The sequence below is a fragment of the Muntiacus reevesi genome, chromosome 2 (assembly GCF_963930625.1).
Source record: "Muntiacus reevesi chromosome 2, mMunRee1.1, whole genome shotgun sequence".
In the NCBI taxonomy this organism is placed as follows: Eukaryota; Metazoa; Chordata; class Mammalia; order Artiodactyla; family Cervidae; genus Muntiacus; species Muntiacus reevesi.
Window position 1 is genome coordinate 204209333 of NC_089250.1, and position 13635 is coordinate 204222967.

Below are 13635 nucleotides of genomic sequence, written 5' to 3' on the forward strand. Positions count from 1 at the left end.
TTCTGACTTCCACGACTGACGACGCGGGGGCCCAGACGCCCAGAGAAGTGAAGTCGACCCAGCAGCCCTGCCCCGAGGGACGCTCCACGAAAGCGGAGGTGCAGGGAGGCTCGACCACAATTCGTTGTAACCTGAGCCAAGCTCCGGCGGAAGGGCGGCGAGGGACCGATCAAAGGGGTCAGCTCCGGGGACTGGGCGAGACCGCGAAACTTTGTCCTCCTTAGGCTGAAGCCGGCGGGCGTCCCGAAGGACGTGTAATTTGAGCAGAGTTTCCAAGCTCACGCGGAGACGCGGGAGGCCTTTGATGAATGAGCTACTTTGGGGTTTGAAGGGTAGGCGTCCTTGTCCAACAGTGCTACTCAAGAAAGAAGGCGGGGAGCGGCGGGACCCGGGGCCGCGGCCGAGCGTCCACTCGGCAATCTTCGGCTGAGGCTCGGCCACCGCCCCCCCAACTCCGGCCTCAGCCTCGAGCCCAGGGCCGATCCGGAAACAGCCGAGCGGATCCGGAAACAGCCGAGAAGACCCGGAAGCGGTGAGCGCCGTCACCAGGGAGTGCGGGAACCCGCCGTTTGCGCGGAGGCAATGGCGGCAGCTGCGCCGGCGGCCGCGGGCGAGGATGGCCGGCGGCGGCTGCCGGGGGCCGGTACGTGAGGGCTCGTCCGTGCACGCGAGGGGCGGTGAGGCCGGAGGCGGGGCCGAGTTCGGCGTCGCTGGATGCGGGGGGAGTTGGGGGGGAGCCTGGAGAAAGGGGCGGGACCACGCCGCCGGGAAAAAGGTGGAGGGGGCGTGGCCTAGCGATGCAAGGTGGAGGGCCAGTGGCAGGTTAGAGGTGGGGCCCAGTGTGGGAGGGCGGGGCGGGGCCAAGTGGGAAAGGGGCGGGGCCACTGGAAGGGAGGGGACGTGTCAGAGAAAAGAGGGGATTGGGTGAACCGAGAGAGGAAGAGGCGAGGCTCTAGACTACACGAGGCAGAGCTAGGTGAGAAGGAGGCGGGGAAGGGGCGGGGCCAAGTGAACAGGATGGGGTTAGGTAAAGGTGCAGGGACGTTGACTATAGTACTAAATTGCAGAACTTGAGGACTTGATACGTTGGGAATATTGGGAATCTGAGAATGATGAGAAAAGAGGCTGATCCCTGTCCTCCACAGCAATGGACATCCAGCCCCAGGAGGGGGCAAAAGTTGAGGCTGAGTCTGGGGAGCTCGTGCGACTTCGGGCTGAGCTAGCAGGCGCCCTGGCAGAAATGGAAACCATGAAGGCTGTGGCCGAGGTGAGCGAGAGCACGAAGGCTGAGGCTGTGGCGGCGGTGCAGCGGCAATGCCAAGAGGAGGTGGCCTCGCTGCAAGCCATCCTGAAAGGTGAGGCAGTCGGTCCTCCCAGACTCCCTCGGCCCCATGAGGGGGAGTGCACGACAAGAAAGGGGTCATGACCTACACCCATGGGGTAGTTGAGCAGGACTGCCTAGCACAGGCAGGCTCGGGGACTCAGAGGAAGAAGCCGAAGCGTGCTTTTTAAATTTGCATAGAACCCCAGCCTGGGCTCCAGCAGCAGCTCTGTCAGTTCCAGCTAAGTTTAGCTCAGAAGGCTACCTCTTCCCTGGCCTCATGTCATTTCTTGTCCCTCACTAATGACTGATCAACCCTGAAAGTGAGCAGTTTCTCAGTTCCCCGAGAACTCGTTTGAGTCTCTGGCCTTCAGACTCAGCCCTGGGCCTTATCTCTGTAAATCTCATTATCTGGTTTCCTTGCTTCTCCAAGCACCCCTACACCTTCCCATGACCTCCACCTCCCCCCACACGCACCAACTTCCCTCTTCCCTCACGTCCTCTGTACTCGGGATACATCAACTCCCCTTGTCCCAGATCACCCAGTGTCTTTTCCTCTTTTCCTGCTTCTACCCTATTCAGAGGCCAGATTCTCTGCAATAGCTTCCAGTCACGTCCCACCCCTCTGCTTCCATGGCCACTGCTGTAGTGAAGCTCTCTGTCTGCTCCTGCATATTGTTGCCCCAGCCTTCTTACAAGTCTTCCTCCAGTCTGTCCTTGACCTTGGCTTCCAGATTCAATTTCTTACAATTCCCATCCCACCATGTCATTTCCTTTTCTAATGACCGCTCCTGGCTCCAGACTTCTCTGGGCCCATATTTCTCACATTTCAGGCATCCATGTCACATCTGTGCAATGTGATTGTCTCCTTGTATGACTTATCTTGTAATCTACTTGATATTTGTTCTTCAAATAGATCCACTTTTTAAAAACTTGCATACATCTATTTTAACGGGAACTTCCTATTCCTATAAGAAACTGTGTCCTAAATAATAATGATAACCAATGTTTATTGAGTGCTGGGCTTCACTGGTGGCTCAGATGGTTGAGAATCTGCCTGCAATGCAGGAGACCTGGGTTTGATTCCTGGGTTGGAAAGATCCCCTGGAGGAGGGGATAGCAGTCCACTCCAGTATTCTTGCCTGGAGAATTCCATGGACAGAGAAGCCTGGTGGGGTAAAGTCTGTGGGTTCACATAGAGCCGGCCACGACAGAGCGACTGGCACTTTCACTGAACTAAATACTTGATGAGTATTTAATCTTCATCAGAATTTCTATGAGGTACGAACTTTTATCCATCTCCGTTTTACAGAGGAAGCTCTGAGGCTCAGAGAGTTTAGATAACTTGCCTAAGGTCATACAGCTGGAAAGGACAAGATTTGAGCCCTGGCAGTCTGACAACAGAATCTTCACTTCTGATGTTAGTACGTGTTAAAATAAATAACTATGGAAATGAAAAATGACCATGTTCCACTCAACATCGCCTTTAACTCCCACTGACCTGTGAAGATGAATTCTAAATCCTGGCATGGCATTCTGCATCTTCACTGCTGTTCTTCCAGCGTGTCCACTGTGCCCCAGCCACACCATCCACTTTCCCACCCGTGAGCCTTCGAGCCCGTTACTTAATTAATGTGTCCATTCTGTCCTTTAGCGCTTGCTGGTGTCTTTCCTGGCCAGGCAGGCAGACCGAGGGTCTCCTTCTTCTGCGACCGCCAAGCCCAGGAGTGGTCCTCTCACAAGCTCTTCTCAGACTGCTTTGTAACTTTCCTTGGCTGTCTTTCTCACTGAACTGTGAGCTCCTGGTGTCAGGGTTTGTGTCTGATTAGTTTCTGTATTTCCAGGGCCCAGTTCAGAGTCTGGTCCAGGATGAATATTTATGACTATTATTAGATATTGCTTGTTATTCTTATGTATTAATAAGATAGCCTGTCTTTAGCATTTATTATGCACCAGGAAGAGGGTTAAAACCCTTCCCGATATCTTGTCATTTGATCCTGTAACAAGCCAGCAGGGTAATCGTTAGCCAAGGACATTATGCAGAGAGGCAGATTGCCCAGGACCTTGCTGTCCTTTGCTCAGTCGCTCAGTCATATCCAACTCTTTGCGACCCCATGGACTGTAGCCCGCCAGGCTCCTCTGTCCATGGGGATTTTTCAGGCATGAATACTGGAGTGGGTTGCCTTCTCTGTCCAACCACAAAGCCTACTGTCATCACCGCTATGGTAAATTGCCTTACAGAGAGCGACAGTGATGGAGAGCTCCCTGTTCGCCCCCAGGTAGGGCTGATGCACTGACTTTCCCTCTCCTCTGCCTTTCCTGCCCTGCCAGACTCCATCAGCAGCTATGAAGCCCAGATCACATCTCTGAAGCAGGAGCGGCAGCAGCAGCAGCAGGACTGTGAGGAGAAGGAGCGGGAGCTGGGGCGCCTGAAGCAGCTGCTGTCTCGGGCTCACCCCCTGGACTCCCTGGAGAAGCAGATGGAAAAGGTTGGGGTTGGGATAGCCTACCCGCCCCCTCTCCAGGGACTTGGGAAGATGTTGAGGCAGCCAAAGGTGACCCTGTGGCACAGGGTTTGTTGATGTCCCACTGCCACGTCACTGGGAACAGGGCACCCAGCAATAATTCTAGGTACTAACCCTGTACTCAGCACAGGAAAATTGGAACTTCTGTGGTGGTCCAGTGGTTAAGACTCCTTGCTTTCACTGCAGGGGCCACAGATTCATTCCCTGCTTGGGGAACTAAGATCCAGCATGCTGTGTGGCATGACTCAGAAAAATTAAGAAAAGTCATATGTGGGGGGCAGCTAACATTTAAGGATACTTCTTACGCACTAGGTACTGTGGACAGACTCAGTCTCCCCAAGTCTTTCCCCTGAAAGACAGGTCCATTAGATCCATTTAACAGATGAGTAAGGTGAGGCTCAAAGAAGTGTAGTCATTCTCGCCAGGTTATACGCATAAAAAGGAGCAGATCTGGGACTTTCTTGGTGGTCCAGAGGTTAAGAATCCTCCTCCTGCCAATGCAGGGGACGTGGATTTAATCCCTGGTCCCGGAAGATTCCATGTGCTGCGGAGAAACTAAGCCCGTGTGCTACAGTTACTGAAACCCAAGTGCCCTAGAGCCCATGCTCCACAACGAGAGAACCCACCACAATGAGAAATCCACGCACCACAACTGAAAAGTAGCCCCTGCTCACTGCAACTGGAGAAAGCCCATGCACAGCCAGGAAGACCCAGCACAGTTGAAAAAAAAAAAAGGAGCAGATCTGGCATTTTAAAATCTAGGCAGTCTAGTTCTAAAGCTTTGTTCTTAGTTTCTATGGTATATCATCACTTTTATTCCTGCTATCATAAACAATCATAGGAAACACATATTACCAAACTCTTCACCTTTCAGGGCAAGTTCACATCTCCCCTTCATTTGAGCCTCACAGCTGCCCTGTGAGGTAGGTACTTAGCTCACATTATACGTGAGAAATGTGAGGCTCACCTTATACATGAGGCTCAGGGAGATGGAGTAAATCTCCTGGTGAGAAGGACAAAGATCTAAACAGGAGCCCAAGAAAGGAAGGCTTTCAACCTACAATTTGCCTGCAGAGGCTGCCACTATACTTGCATTCCAAATGTTCCTCAGGGAGTGGTTCGCGGGGCAGTGAAGGAGAAGGCTCTGCTAAATTAAATCTGCCAGGTACGGTGGAAAGAGGCACAGGCCCAGAGTCAGGAAGTTCCGATCCTGGCCCTGCATCCAGCCGTCATTCATCCACTGCGTGGGCATCTGCAGAGCATGTACTGCAGGGCTTGAGGTGGGATCGGAGGTGTTTTGTTTGGGCCACACAGGCTTACCCTACCCGTTGGCAGTGTTCACATGAGAGGTTTGGAGGGTTATACTCAACTTGTCTGAGATGGGTTTTTGAGTTACTCAAGAGGCAGAAATTGTATGAATTGGAAGAGGATGGATGACTGGCCAATTTCTGCCTTGGACAGCTGGGTGGATAGCAGGGTCATTGTTGTTGACCTAGTGCTACGAGAGGAGAAATGGCAGTGTGAGTCGGTTTAGATTGGCTGTTCAAGGACGGAAGAGCCTGTCTAACACCCAAGTTGAGGTGTCCAGAGGCTGTTGACTGTGCAAGTTCAACAAAATCCCAGACCTGAAAAGAGAGCAAAAAAGAAGAGGCCAGCAATATGGCAGTGACGGAAGTGTGGGAAGACATGTCAGGTAGGACAAAGTTTGAAAACTCAAATCAACAGTGGCTTAAATAAGGTAAAAATTTATTTTTCTTGGGCTTTCCTGATGACTCAGGAAAGTTGGTAACTCAGTTGGTAAACAATCCACCTGCAATGCAGAGATGCCGGTTCGATTCCTATGTCAGGAGGATCTGCTGGAGAAGGCATAGGCTACACACGCCAGTATTCTCACCTGAAGAATTCCATCAATTATATAGTCCATGGGGTCGCAAAGAGTCAGACATGACTTTCACTTTTCACTTTTATTTTTATTAGAGTTCAGAAGTAGACATTCTAGGACTGATGTGGCAGCTCAACAAGTTGTTAGGAACCCAGGCTCCTCTTATGTTGCTGTTTTGCCATAGGTAGCATACTGCCTCATGGTCCAGGATGACTGCTTGAGCACCAGCCATCACATCTGCATTCTAGCCAGCCAGAAGGAGGAGGAGGAGGAGTAAAGAAAATACACCCTTTCCCCCGAGGGGTTGACCTGGAAGTTACACCCAGCATGTCTGCCTACATCTCATTAGCTGAAACTTAGTCATATGACCATGCTTAGTTATAGGGAAGCTGAGAAATGTAGATGGTATTCTAGGATTCAGGTCATCAGCCCAGCTAAAAATGTGAGGCTCTATGATTAAAAAAAGGGACACATGATATTGGGGGAGAAAAGTATGTCACTCTACAAGTGGGCAACAGGAAGGCGGTTGTGACTTTAGCCACCTACCATGTGACCTGGGGTAAGCCTTGTAAGCGCTCCAAGCCTCTGTGTTTCTCTCTCTAAAATGGGGGTGATAGCACGTGCCTGGGAGGATTAGAAGAGCTGATGTGCTTGGAGGGAAAGCTTGCACAGGCCTGAGGCTCCTGTAGTCAGGAGGACTGCCTGTCACTACCCAACGCCCCTTCCCCTTCCCCAGGCCCACGAGGACTCGGAGAAGCTGCGGGAGATTGTGCTGCCCATGGAGCAGGAGATCGAGGAGCTGAAGGCGAAACTGCTGAGGGCCGAGGAGCTGATCCAAGAGATCCAGGTGAGGGGGTGGCCAAGGGGCGCTGAAGGAGGCAGGGGCGCTGCGGGACCCTGGCCCCTCAGCCTCTTCCCTGCCCCCTCTCCCTAGAGACGGCCCCGGCATCCCCCTTCCCTGCATGGCTCCACGGAGTTGTTCCTGTCCCGGGACCCATCTCCCCCGTTGGAGCCTCTTGAGGAGCTGAGTGAGGATGGGGGCCCAGCGGCTGAGGCCTTTGCCCACAACTGTGACGACAGCGCCTCCATCTCCTCCTTCTCCCTTGGCGTGGGGGCCAGCGGCAGCGCCTCCCTGCCCCGCAGCCGCCAGGGCCTGAGCCCTGAGCAGGAGGAGACAGCCTCTCTGGTGTCCACGGGCACCCTGGTCCCCGAAGGCATCTACCTGCCCCCTCCTGGTTACCAACTGGTCCCAGACAACCAGTGGGAGCAGCTGCAGTTGGAGGTGAGTGGAGAGGGCAGGGCAGTCTGCCACCACGCACGCATCCATCCATCTATCTCTCCCTTCAAGTCCTTACTGAGCTTCTGCTCTGTCCCAGCCCTGAGCTAGAACCAGGCATCCTGCAGTGAAGAAGAAAACTCCTACCCTCTTGGAGCTTCCTCTCGTGAGGGAGCCAGGCCCAGACATGCACATGGGCCCATGAGGAAGACAGTGTCACAGGGTGAGACTCTCACCACAAAACTCAACAGGGTTGTGGAGGGACCTCCTTGGCGGCCCAGTGGTTAAGACTTCACCGTCCAATGCAGGGACTGTAGGTTCGATCCCTGGTCACAGAGTTGAGATCCCATATGCCTTGCGGCTAAAAACCCAGAACACGGAAACAACAGAAGTAACATTGAACAAATTATCAATAAAGACTCTAAAAATGATGAACATTAAAAAAAAAAAAAAATCTTAAAAAAAAATAGGATTATGGGGTAGAGACTGGCAGGCAGGAGATCTTCCTAGCTGGCTTCTCAAGAGAGGTGCTTTTTGAGGATCGGAGACCAAAGGAACTGTAGGTTCCAAGGCCCAGAGGATGGACATACCATGGTGTGTCTGAGGAGCTAGAAGGCTGCCAAGGAGGGGAAGAGAGACGAGGTCAGAAAGGCAGGCAGGGGCCACAGGAGGTTGGGCTTGGCTTCGGGGTCTGCCATGAAGTTTGAGTTTCAGACCAGGAGCTGTGGGAAGCCTCTGTGGGGTTTAAGGCAGAGAGAGGCCTGCTCTGCTTTAGGCTTATAATGGATCACTGGGATCTCTGGGTGAGAATGGATTGTAATCGGGGGAAAGGGCAATGGGAGAAGCAAGGTGGCTGGTTGAAGGGGTGACGCTTGACGTAGTTTAGAGGAAGGTGGTGACTGGGACCGGGAGGTGGCGGCCAAGATGGAGACAAGTGAGTGGATTTGGAATTCATTCTGGAGGCTGCTGGGCAGAGCCTGCTGGTGGTCTGGACCCGGGGAGTGGAGGACAAAGAAGAGTCAACGTCCGTTCCCGAGCTTTTAGCTGGAATGACTGGGCGGATGCTGGCGCTGCCCAGGGAGATGCAGGAGACAAGGCGTGAGAGGCCTGGAGAGGAAGGAGGCCTCCCCTTGGCTGTCGAGGCTGAGGCTGGGATCTGTGGCAGGGGCGGCAGCTGCAGAAGGACCTGGAGAGCGTCACCCGAGAGCGGGACGAGCTGCAGGAGGGCCTGAGACGGAGCAATGAGGACTGCGCCAAGCAGGTGGGTTCAGCTCCAGCCCCGAGGGGCCTCTACTCCTGGCCTCCTCCTGGCCCCGCCTCACCCTTGCCCCCCCCTCCACCCACAGATGCAAGTCCTCTTGGCTCAGGTCCAGAACTCAGAGCAGCTGCTGCGGACCCTGCAGGGAACTGTGAGCCAGGCGCAGGAGCGCGTTCAGCTGCAGATGGTGAGGGCTGGGGGGCTGGGGGGGGCCCAGGAGAGGAGTGGAAGGGGAATTGGTTGAGGACCACGTGGAAGGTTGAGACACCTGTCCTACTGCCGTCCCCAACCCCGATCCACTCTGGCTTCGCCCTGGAGTTGGTGCCAGGCAGATAAGAGGGCTTCCAGGGCACCCGGTACCGCATTCAGACAGAGCCCACCACACACTCAACTCAGTGATCTTTAAGCTAATCCCACAAGCCCAGAGCCTCAGCCTTGATGCCTTGAAATTGAGATAATGGGTCCTAGCTTGCAGAGTCATGAGGATGAAAGGCAGAGATTGCAAAACCGGATGCTTCTCAAGACGAGACGAGAGGCAAATGATTGAATGGGGCCAGGTGTACGGCCAGAAGGAGCAGCAGGCAAACGGAGAACTCTGCTGACCGCGGCACGTGGGAATTCAGGCTTCATGCTGCCTGGTTTTTTCATTTGTCAAGAGAAGCCAGATCCAGATATTTATGTGTAGTCTCCCAGGTTTTAAAGTTGTTGTTCAGTCATTCAATCATGTCCGACTCTTTGCAACCCCACGGACTGCAGCACGCCAGGCTTCCCTGTCCTTCATTGTCTCCTGGAGTTTGTTCAAACTCACATCCATGGAGTCGGTGATGCCATCCAACCATCTTATCCTCTGTCATCCCCTTCTCCTCCTCCCTTCAGTCTTCCCCAGCATCAGGGTCTTTTCCAATGAGTCAGCTCTTCGCATCAGGTGGCCAAAGTACTGGAGCTTCAGCTTCATCATCAGTCCTTCCAATGAATATCCAGGGACCACATAAGACAACCGATGTGGCCGGTGGCTGCCACTGTATGACCTTGAAGTCATCGAAGGGGCTATAGAAAGAGCTTAAGAGTCTTCCTGGTGGTCCAGTGGTTAGGACTCCATGCTTCCACTGCAGGGGGCCCGGTTCCATCCGTGCTTGGGGAACTAAGATCCCTCAAGCAAAAAAAGAAAAAAAAACCAAAACAATGAGCTTGGGAGCCAAAGACACTTACTGAAGGGTGTTTCTTCCTTTCTCAGCTGAGAAGGAGGGCGTGGGCTTCCTGGTTCTCCTTCCAGTGTCTGGGAGGAGGGCTCAGGGTCTGGCCTCACAGGAGATGCCCGCCCCCTCATCGCCTTGTCCTGACTGTCCACCCCCAGGCAGAGCTGGCCACCTCCCACAAGTGCCTGAGCAACGAGGTAAAGCGCCTGACGGAGGAGAACCAAGGGCTCCGCGCTGAGCAGCCACAGTCTTCAGCCCCCCGGGGCCTGGAGCAGGATGAGAGTGGGGAGGAGTCGCTGCCCAGCTCGCTGCCGGTAAGAGGGGTGCGGGCCCTTCCTCTCCACCCGCAGCAAAGCACTGGCCTGGGGCCACGGGACTCAGGGCCAGACCCAGGCTGCTGTATCAGCTGCATCACCACGGTCAAGTCACATGGCTTTGCTAAGACTCAGTTTCCTCCCTGCAAAATGGGACCTCAACCCCTCCCAGCATTGGCACGGAGAGAAAAGGAGTTCACAGAGCACTTGACATGAAGAGGGGCTTCCCTGGTGGTTCAGAAGGTAAAGAATCTGCCCATAGTGCAGGCAGGCTACAGTCCATGGAGTCGCAAAGGGTCAGACACGACTGAGCGACTCACACTTTCACTTTGACACAAAGGAAGCAGTCATTTGGCTTGTTGTTTTTACTTTATCAATTCTTTTGGCCTCACAGAGCATGCCTGTGTGCTAAGTCACTTCAGTCACGTCCAGCTCGTTAGGACACTATGGGCTGTAACTCAGTAGGCCCTTCTGTTCATGGGATTCTCCAGGCATGAATACTGGAGTGGGTCGCCATGCCCTCCTCCAAGGGATCTTCCCATCTCAGGGATCAAACCGATGCCTCTTAGGCCTCCTGCACTGGCAGGAGAGTTCTTTACTACTAGTGCCTCCTGGGAAGCCCACCGCATAGCATGCGGGATCTTAATTCCCCACCCAAAGATTGAACCTGCGCCCCCTGTGGTGGAAGCACTGCTTCTGAAGCCCTGGACTGCCAGGGAAGTCCCCGACTTATTTTTAAGTGGCAGGAGATCCACAAAATTGAATTTATTGGAATCTTAGGTTCATTGAAAGCTATCGTCATTGATCCGTGCATGGCCTCCGTCAATTGACTTCATTAAGAGTATGAAGATCACCTGGAACCCTTGCCCACCCTGAGAACTCTGACTGACATCTCCTTACGAGCGACCCCACCCCACATTCCTTGGCTCTGCTTCTGCCATCCCCAGCTTTATCATTCCTTTGCCCTTCTTTGGTGTCATTTTTATTATTGGATTGGCCTAAAGAGTCATTCCGGTTTTTCCATAACAGCGCCCAGAAAAACCCGAATGAATGTTTTGGCCAACCCAACACATACACACGTCTGCCTAAACTGTGGAGTGCTCATAACTTTAGTTGTTTTTGAGCGTTATAAGAGCTCCAAATCTTCCTCTGGGTAGTCTGGAACTTGCATCAGCTCCACTCCCAAGGGTCCTCCTCCCCAGGCTTGTGCTGCAGGAAGCAGCCATCCATGAGTGTGTGTGTGTTCACCCTCCCCACCATCCCCCTCGAGTCTCTGGCCCCCAGGGCCTCTGCCCCCCTCCTCCCCACACACACACCACCCTGCAACCTGCCAGTGACTTGCGTCCTCCCAGGAGCTGCAGCAGCTGGTGCGCCGCACGCAGCAGGAGGCGCGGGCCCGCCAGCAGGCCCAGGAGCATGAGGCGGAGAGGCTGCGGATTGAGATCGTGACTCTGCGGGAGGCACTGGACGAGGAGACGGCGGCGAGGGCCAGCCTGGAGGGGCAGCTGAGGGTGCAGCGGGAGGAGACAGGTGAGAGGGAGGGTGCCAGCTCCCACGAGGAACGCCCCCGCCTGGGCTCTGGGAGGGGTGAGGGTGCAGGGCGAGAAGGATGAGCCTTGCTTGACCTGTCTTTCTTTCCTTCCCGCACAGAAGTGTTAGAGGGTGAGTATGGGCGGGAGCCTGTCCCCGGCCGGCCGGGAGGGGAAGGAGCGAGGGTGTGGGCCTGATGTCTTGGCCTTGCCTGACTCCCCAGCCTCCCTGTGCAGCTTGAGGATTGAGATGGAGCGTGTCCAGGAGGAACAGAGCAAGGTGAGGCAGGACTCGGGTAAGGCCGGGGTGACAGGGGAGGCCGGCAGCGCGGACAAGACCCTCACCGGTCCCTGCTGCCCTTTATGTCTCCCTCAGGCCAAGCGGCAGGAGGTCCTCAGGCCGCCACAGGGCTTGGGCCGCACAGAAGAGGTCAGGATCGGGGTGGTACTGAAGGGGTGACCCCATCCAGACTTCCCATCCAAGACCCCAGCTCTATGTCCTGTGTCCCCCAGGCCCAGCTCACAGACCTGCTCTCGGAGCAGCGGGCAAAGATGCTGCGGCTGCAGGCGGAGCTGGAGACCAGTGAGCAAGTGCAGCGGGATTTCGTACGACTGTCCCAGTCCCTGCAGGTACGGCGTGTCCCTTCCCCACCGGGCTGGCGTGGCTCCTGGCGACTTGTCCTAGGTCTCACAAGGACAGGTCCCCAGCTAGAGGAGTCTTCTTCCTCCCCCTGGGGCTGGCACAGCCCTTTCCTCTGAGCTGTTGCTCAAAAAACACTGGCGATCTCGTGTGTCTGTGTTTCTTGGTCACTCGAAGCCCATGGCCCAGGGCCTGGCATGTGGGCATGCCGCGTGCTCATCACTACAGTCCCGCCTGCCCCTGCCTGCCCCTCCTCAGCCTGCTGTCTGAGGACCCGCTTCTTCCCTTGAAGCCAGTTTTACTGTGGGTTGGGGGAGGAGGAGTCCTGAGCCCTTGCCCTCGTGGGATGGAGGGGGGCGGCTGGCTCCAGCGGGGTGGAGGCTGCATTTTCCCACGGAGGGCCCTCTGCCTCCTGCACCGCCCCCACAGGTGCGTCTGGAACGGATCCGCCAGGCAGAGAGCCTGGAGCAGGTGCGCGGCATCATAGACGAGGCGCCCCTTCGGGACGTCAGGGACATCAAGGACACCTGAGAGGCTGGCGCCTACCCACCCTGGGGGAGACCGCCTTTCTCCCCTCCTGAACCGTGAGGCTGAGGCTTGCGGGGGGTGGTCTCAGGATAGAGTTGTCACCCTCTCCAAGGCCGGGGTTGAGGTGACGGGGCCACCTCTGCCCCGTCTCCTGCAGCGCTCCTCCCACAGAGGCTGGGCCTTCTGCTTCCAAAGATAACACCCGGGCGAGGGTCCCAGGCCCCTCCATGAGCCAGTGGGGCGGCTCAGCCCTGTGGCTTTCTGGCTGCCATGCTGCCTCCTGGGTTCCAACCCTCCTGCCCCCGCCGCCACCCAGACTAACAGCCACACCCGTCACCTCGCGTCCCCTTCCCCCAGGGACGGCTGCGAGTGGTGGCCGGGAGCCTTGGGGGTACGTCCCCAGGCCCCTCCACACCCGCACCCTGGGCCAGGTGGCTGCTTCCTGGACTGCGTTGACACTAAGATGCTTGTCCCCAGGGGCCCGAGCCAGGCCCCAAGATGTGTGCACGGAGACAAGGCCAGATTTTTCTGTCATTTATTTTCAATAAATAAGCAGCTCAGCTCAATCAGTCGCCTTGTCCCTGCGAGCCCCACGGGGTTGGGAAGGGGAGGTTTCACAAGGGTAAAAGGGGGACAGGTTGCTGAGGGGGGAGGGGAAATGAAGGGGACACTGTGTTTATAAACAAGAATGTTGGGGCGGGAGGAGTAGGGAACGTTGAGGGGGTGGGGGGGCCTGTGCCACAGCTCTGGCCGAAGATGCGTCACTATGGGGTGGGGAGGGAGGGCGAAAGGCCTGGTTGCTTCCTTCTTTCATCTTCTGGATCTGGAAGGGGAAAGGGAAGGGTGAGACTTTCTCATCTTAGGGGGCATGGGGCAGGACCCGAGAAGAACAGTCCCTCCCGGCTCCCTGCCTGTCCCCTGGCACACTCACCTAGAGGGCCCCCCACCCCCACTCTCCTGTGTCCCCAGCCCCCCTCCTCCCAACCACTGCAGCCCCAGCGGCAGACAGCTCAGCGCCCAGCCAGCGCAACGCAGCGCAGCCCAGCAGACAGTGGTGCCCGACACCCGGCCCCACTCGGAAGCGCGGCAGTGGCGGCGGCAGTGGCTCTAGGTGGAGCTGCGAGGACAGGTGACCTCGGCGCCACCTGAAGGGAGAGGGGCGGGCA

The 13635-nt window shown here is 55.8% G+C and overlaps 2 protein-coding genes across 3 annotated transcripts in view; one reads left to right on the forward strand and one right to left on the reverse strand.

The window, feature by feature from the left end:
- RABEP2 (rabaptin, RAB GTPase binding effector protein 2) lies at nt 1–12999 on the forward strand. Of its 2 annotated transcripts, XM_065924559.1 has the most exons (14): nt 1–643; nt 1146–1355; nt 3653–3810; nt 6465–6575; nt 6663–7010; nt 8170–8265; nt 8351–8449; nt 9617–9772; nt 11125–11302; nt 11423–11434; nt 11526–11581; nt 11678–11731; nt 11815–11931; nt 12371–12999. In XM_065924559.1, exons 1-14 carry the CDS (start codon nt 583–585, stop codon nt 12470–12472), a joined length of 1758 nt encoding a protein of 585 aa, XP_065780631.1. In that variant the 5' UTR covers nt 1–582; the 3' UTR covers nt 12473–12999. The 2 variants fall into 2 exon arrangements, with proteins under 2 accessions (XP_065780631.1, XP_065780630.1); XM_065924558.1 differs by lacking the exon at nt 11423–11434 and having other exon boundaries at nt 11125–11314; nt 12371–12997.
- ATP2A1 (ATPase sarcoplasmic/endoplasmic reticulum Ca2+ transporting 1) overlaps nt 12989–13635 on the reverse strand; it is a 17269-nt gene continuing 16622 nt past the window's right edge. Inside the window, exon 23 of the mRNA XM_065924557.1 lies at nt 12989–13292. The gene's annotated coding sequence lies outside the window, so the exon portion shown is untranslated. The remainder of the gene's footprint in view (nt 13293–13635) is intronic.

Bases quoted from the DNA above. Each gene is read 5' to 3' on its own strand.
- RABEP2 (XM_065924559.1), top strand. From the start codon at position 583: ATGGCGGCAGCTGCGCCGGCGGCCGCGGGCGAGGATGGCCGGCGGCGG. The intron at 3,811-6,464 runs GTTGGGGTTGGG...CCCCTTCCCCAG, and splicing joins TGGAGAAGCAGATGGAAAAG to GCCCACGAGGACTCGGAGAA. The intron at 8,450-9,616 runs GTGAGGGCTGGG...GTCCACCCCCAG, and splicing joins AGCGCGTTCAGCTGCAGATG to GCAGAGCTGGCCACCTCCCA.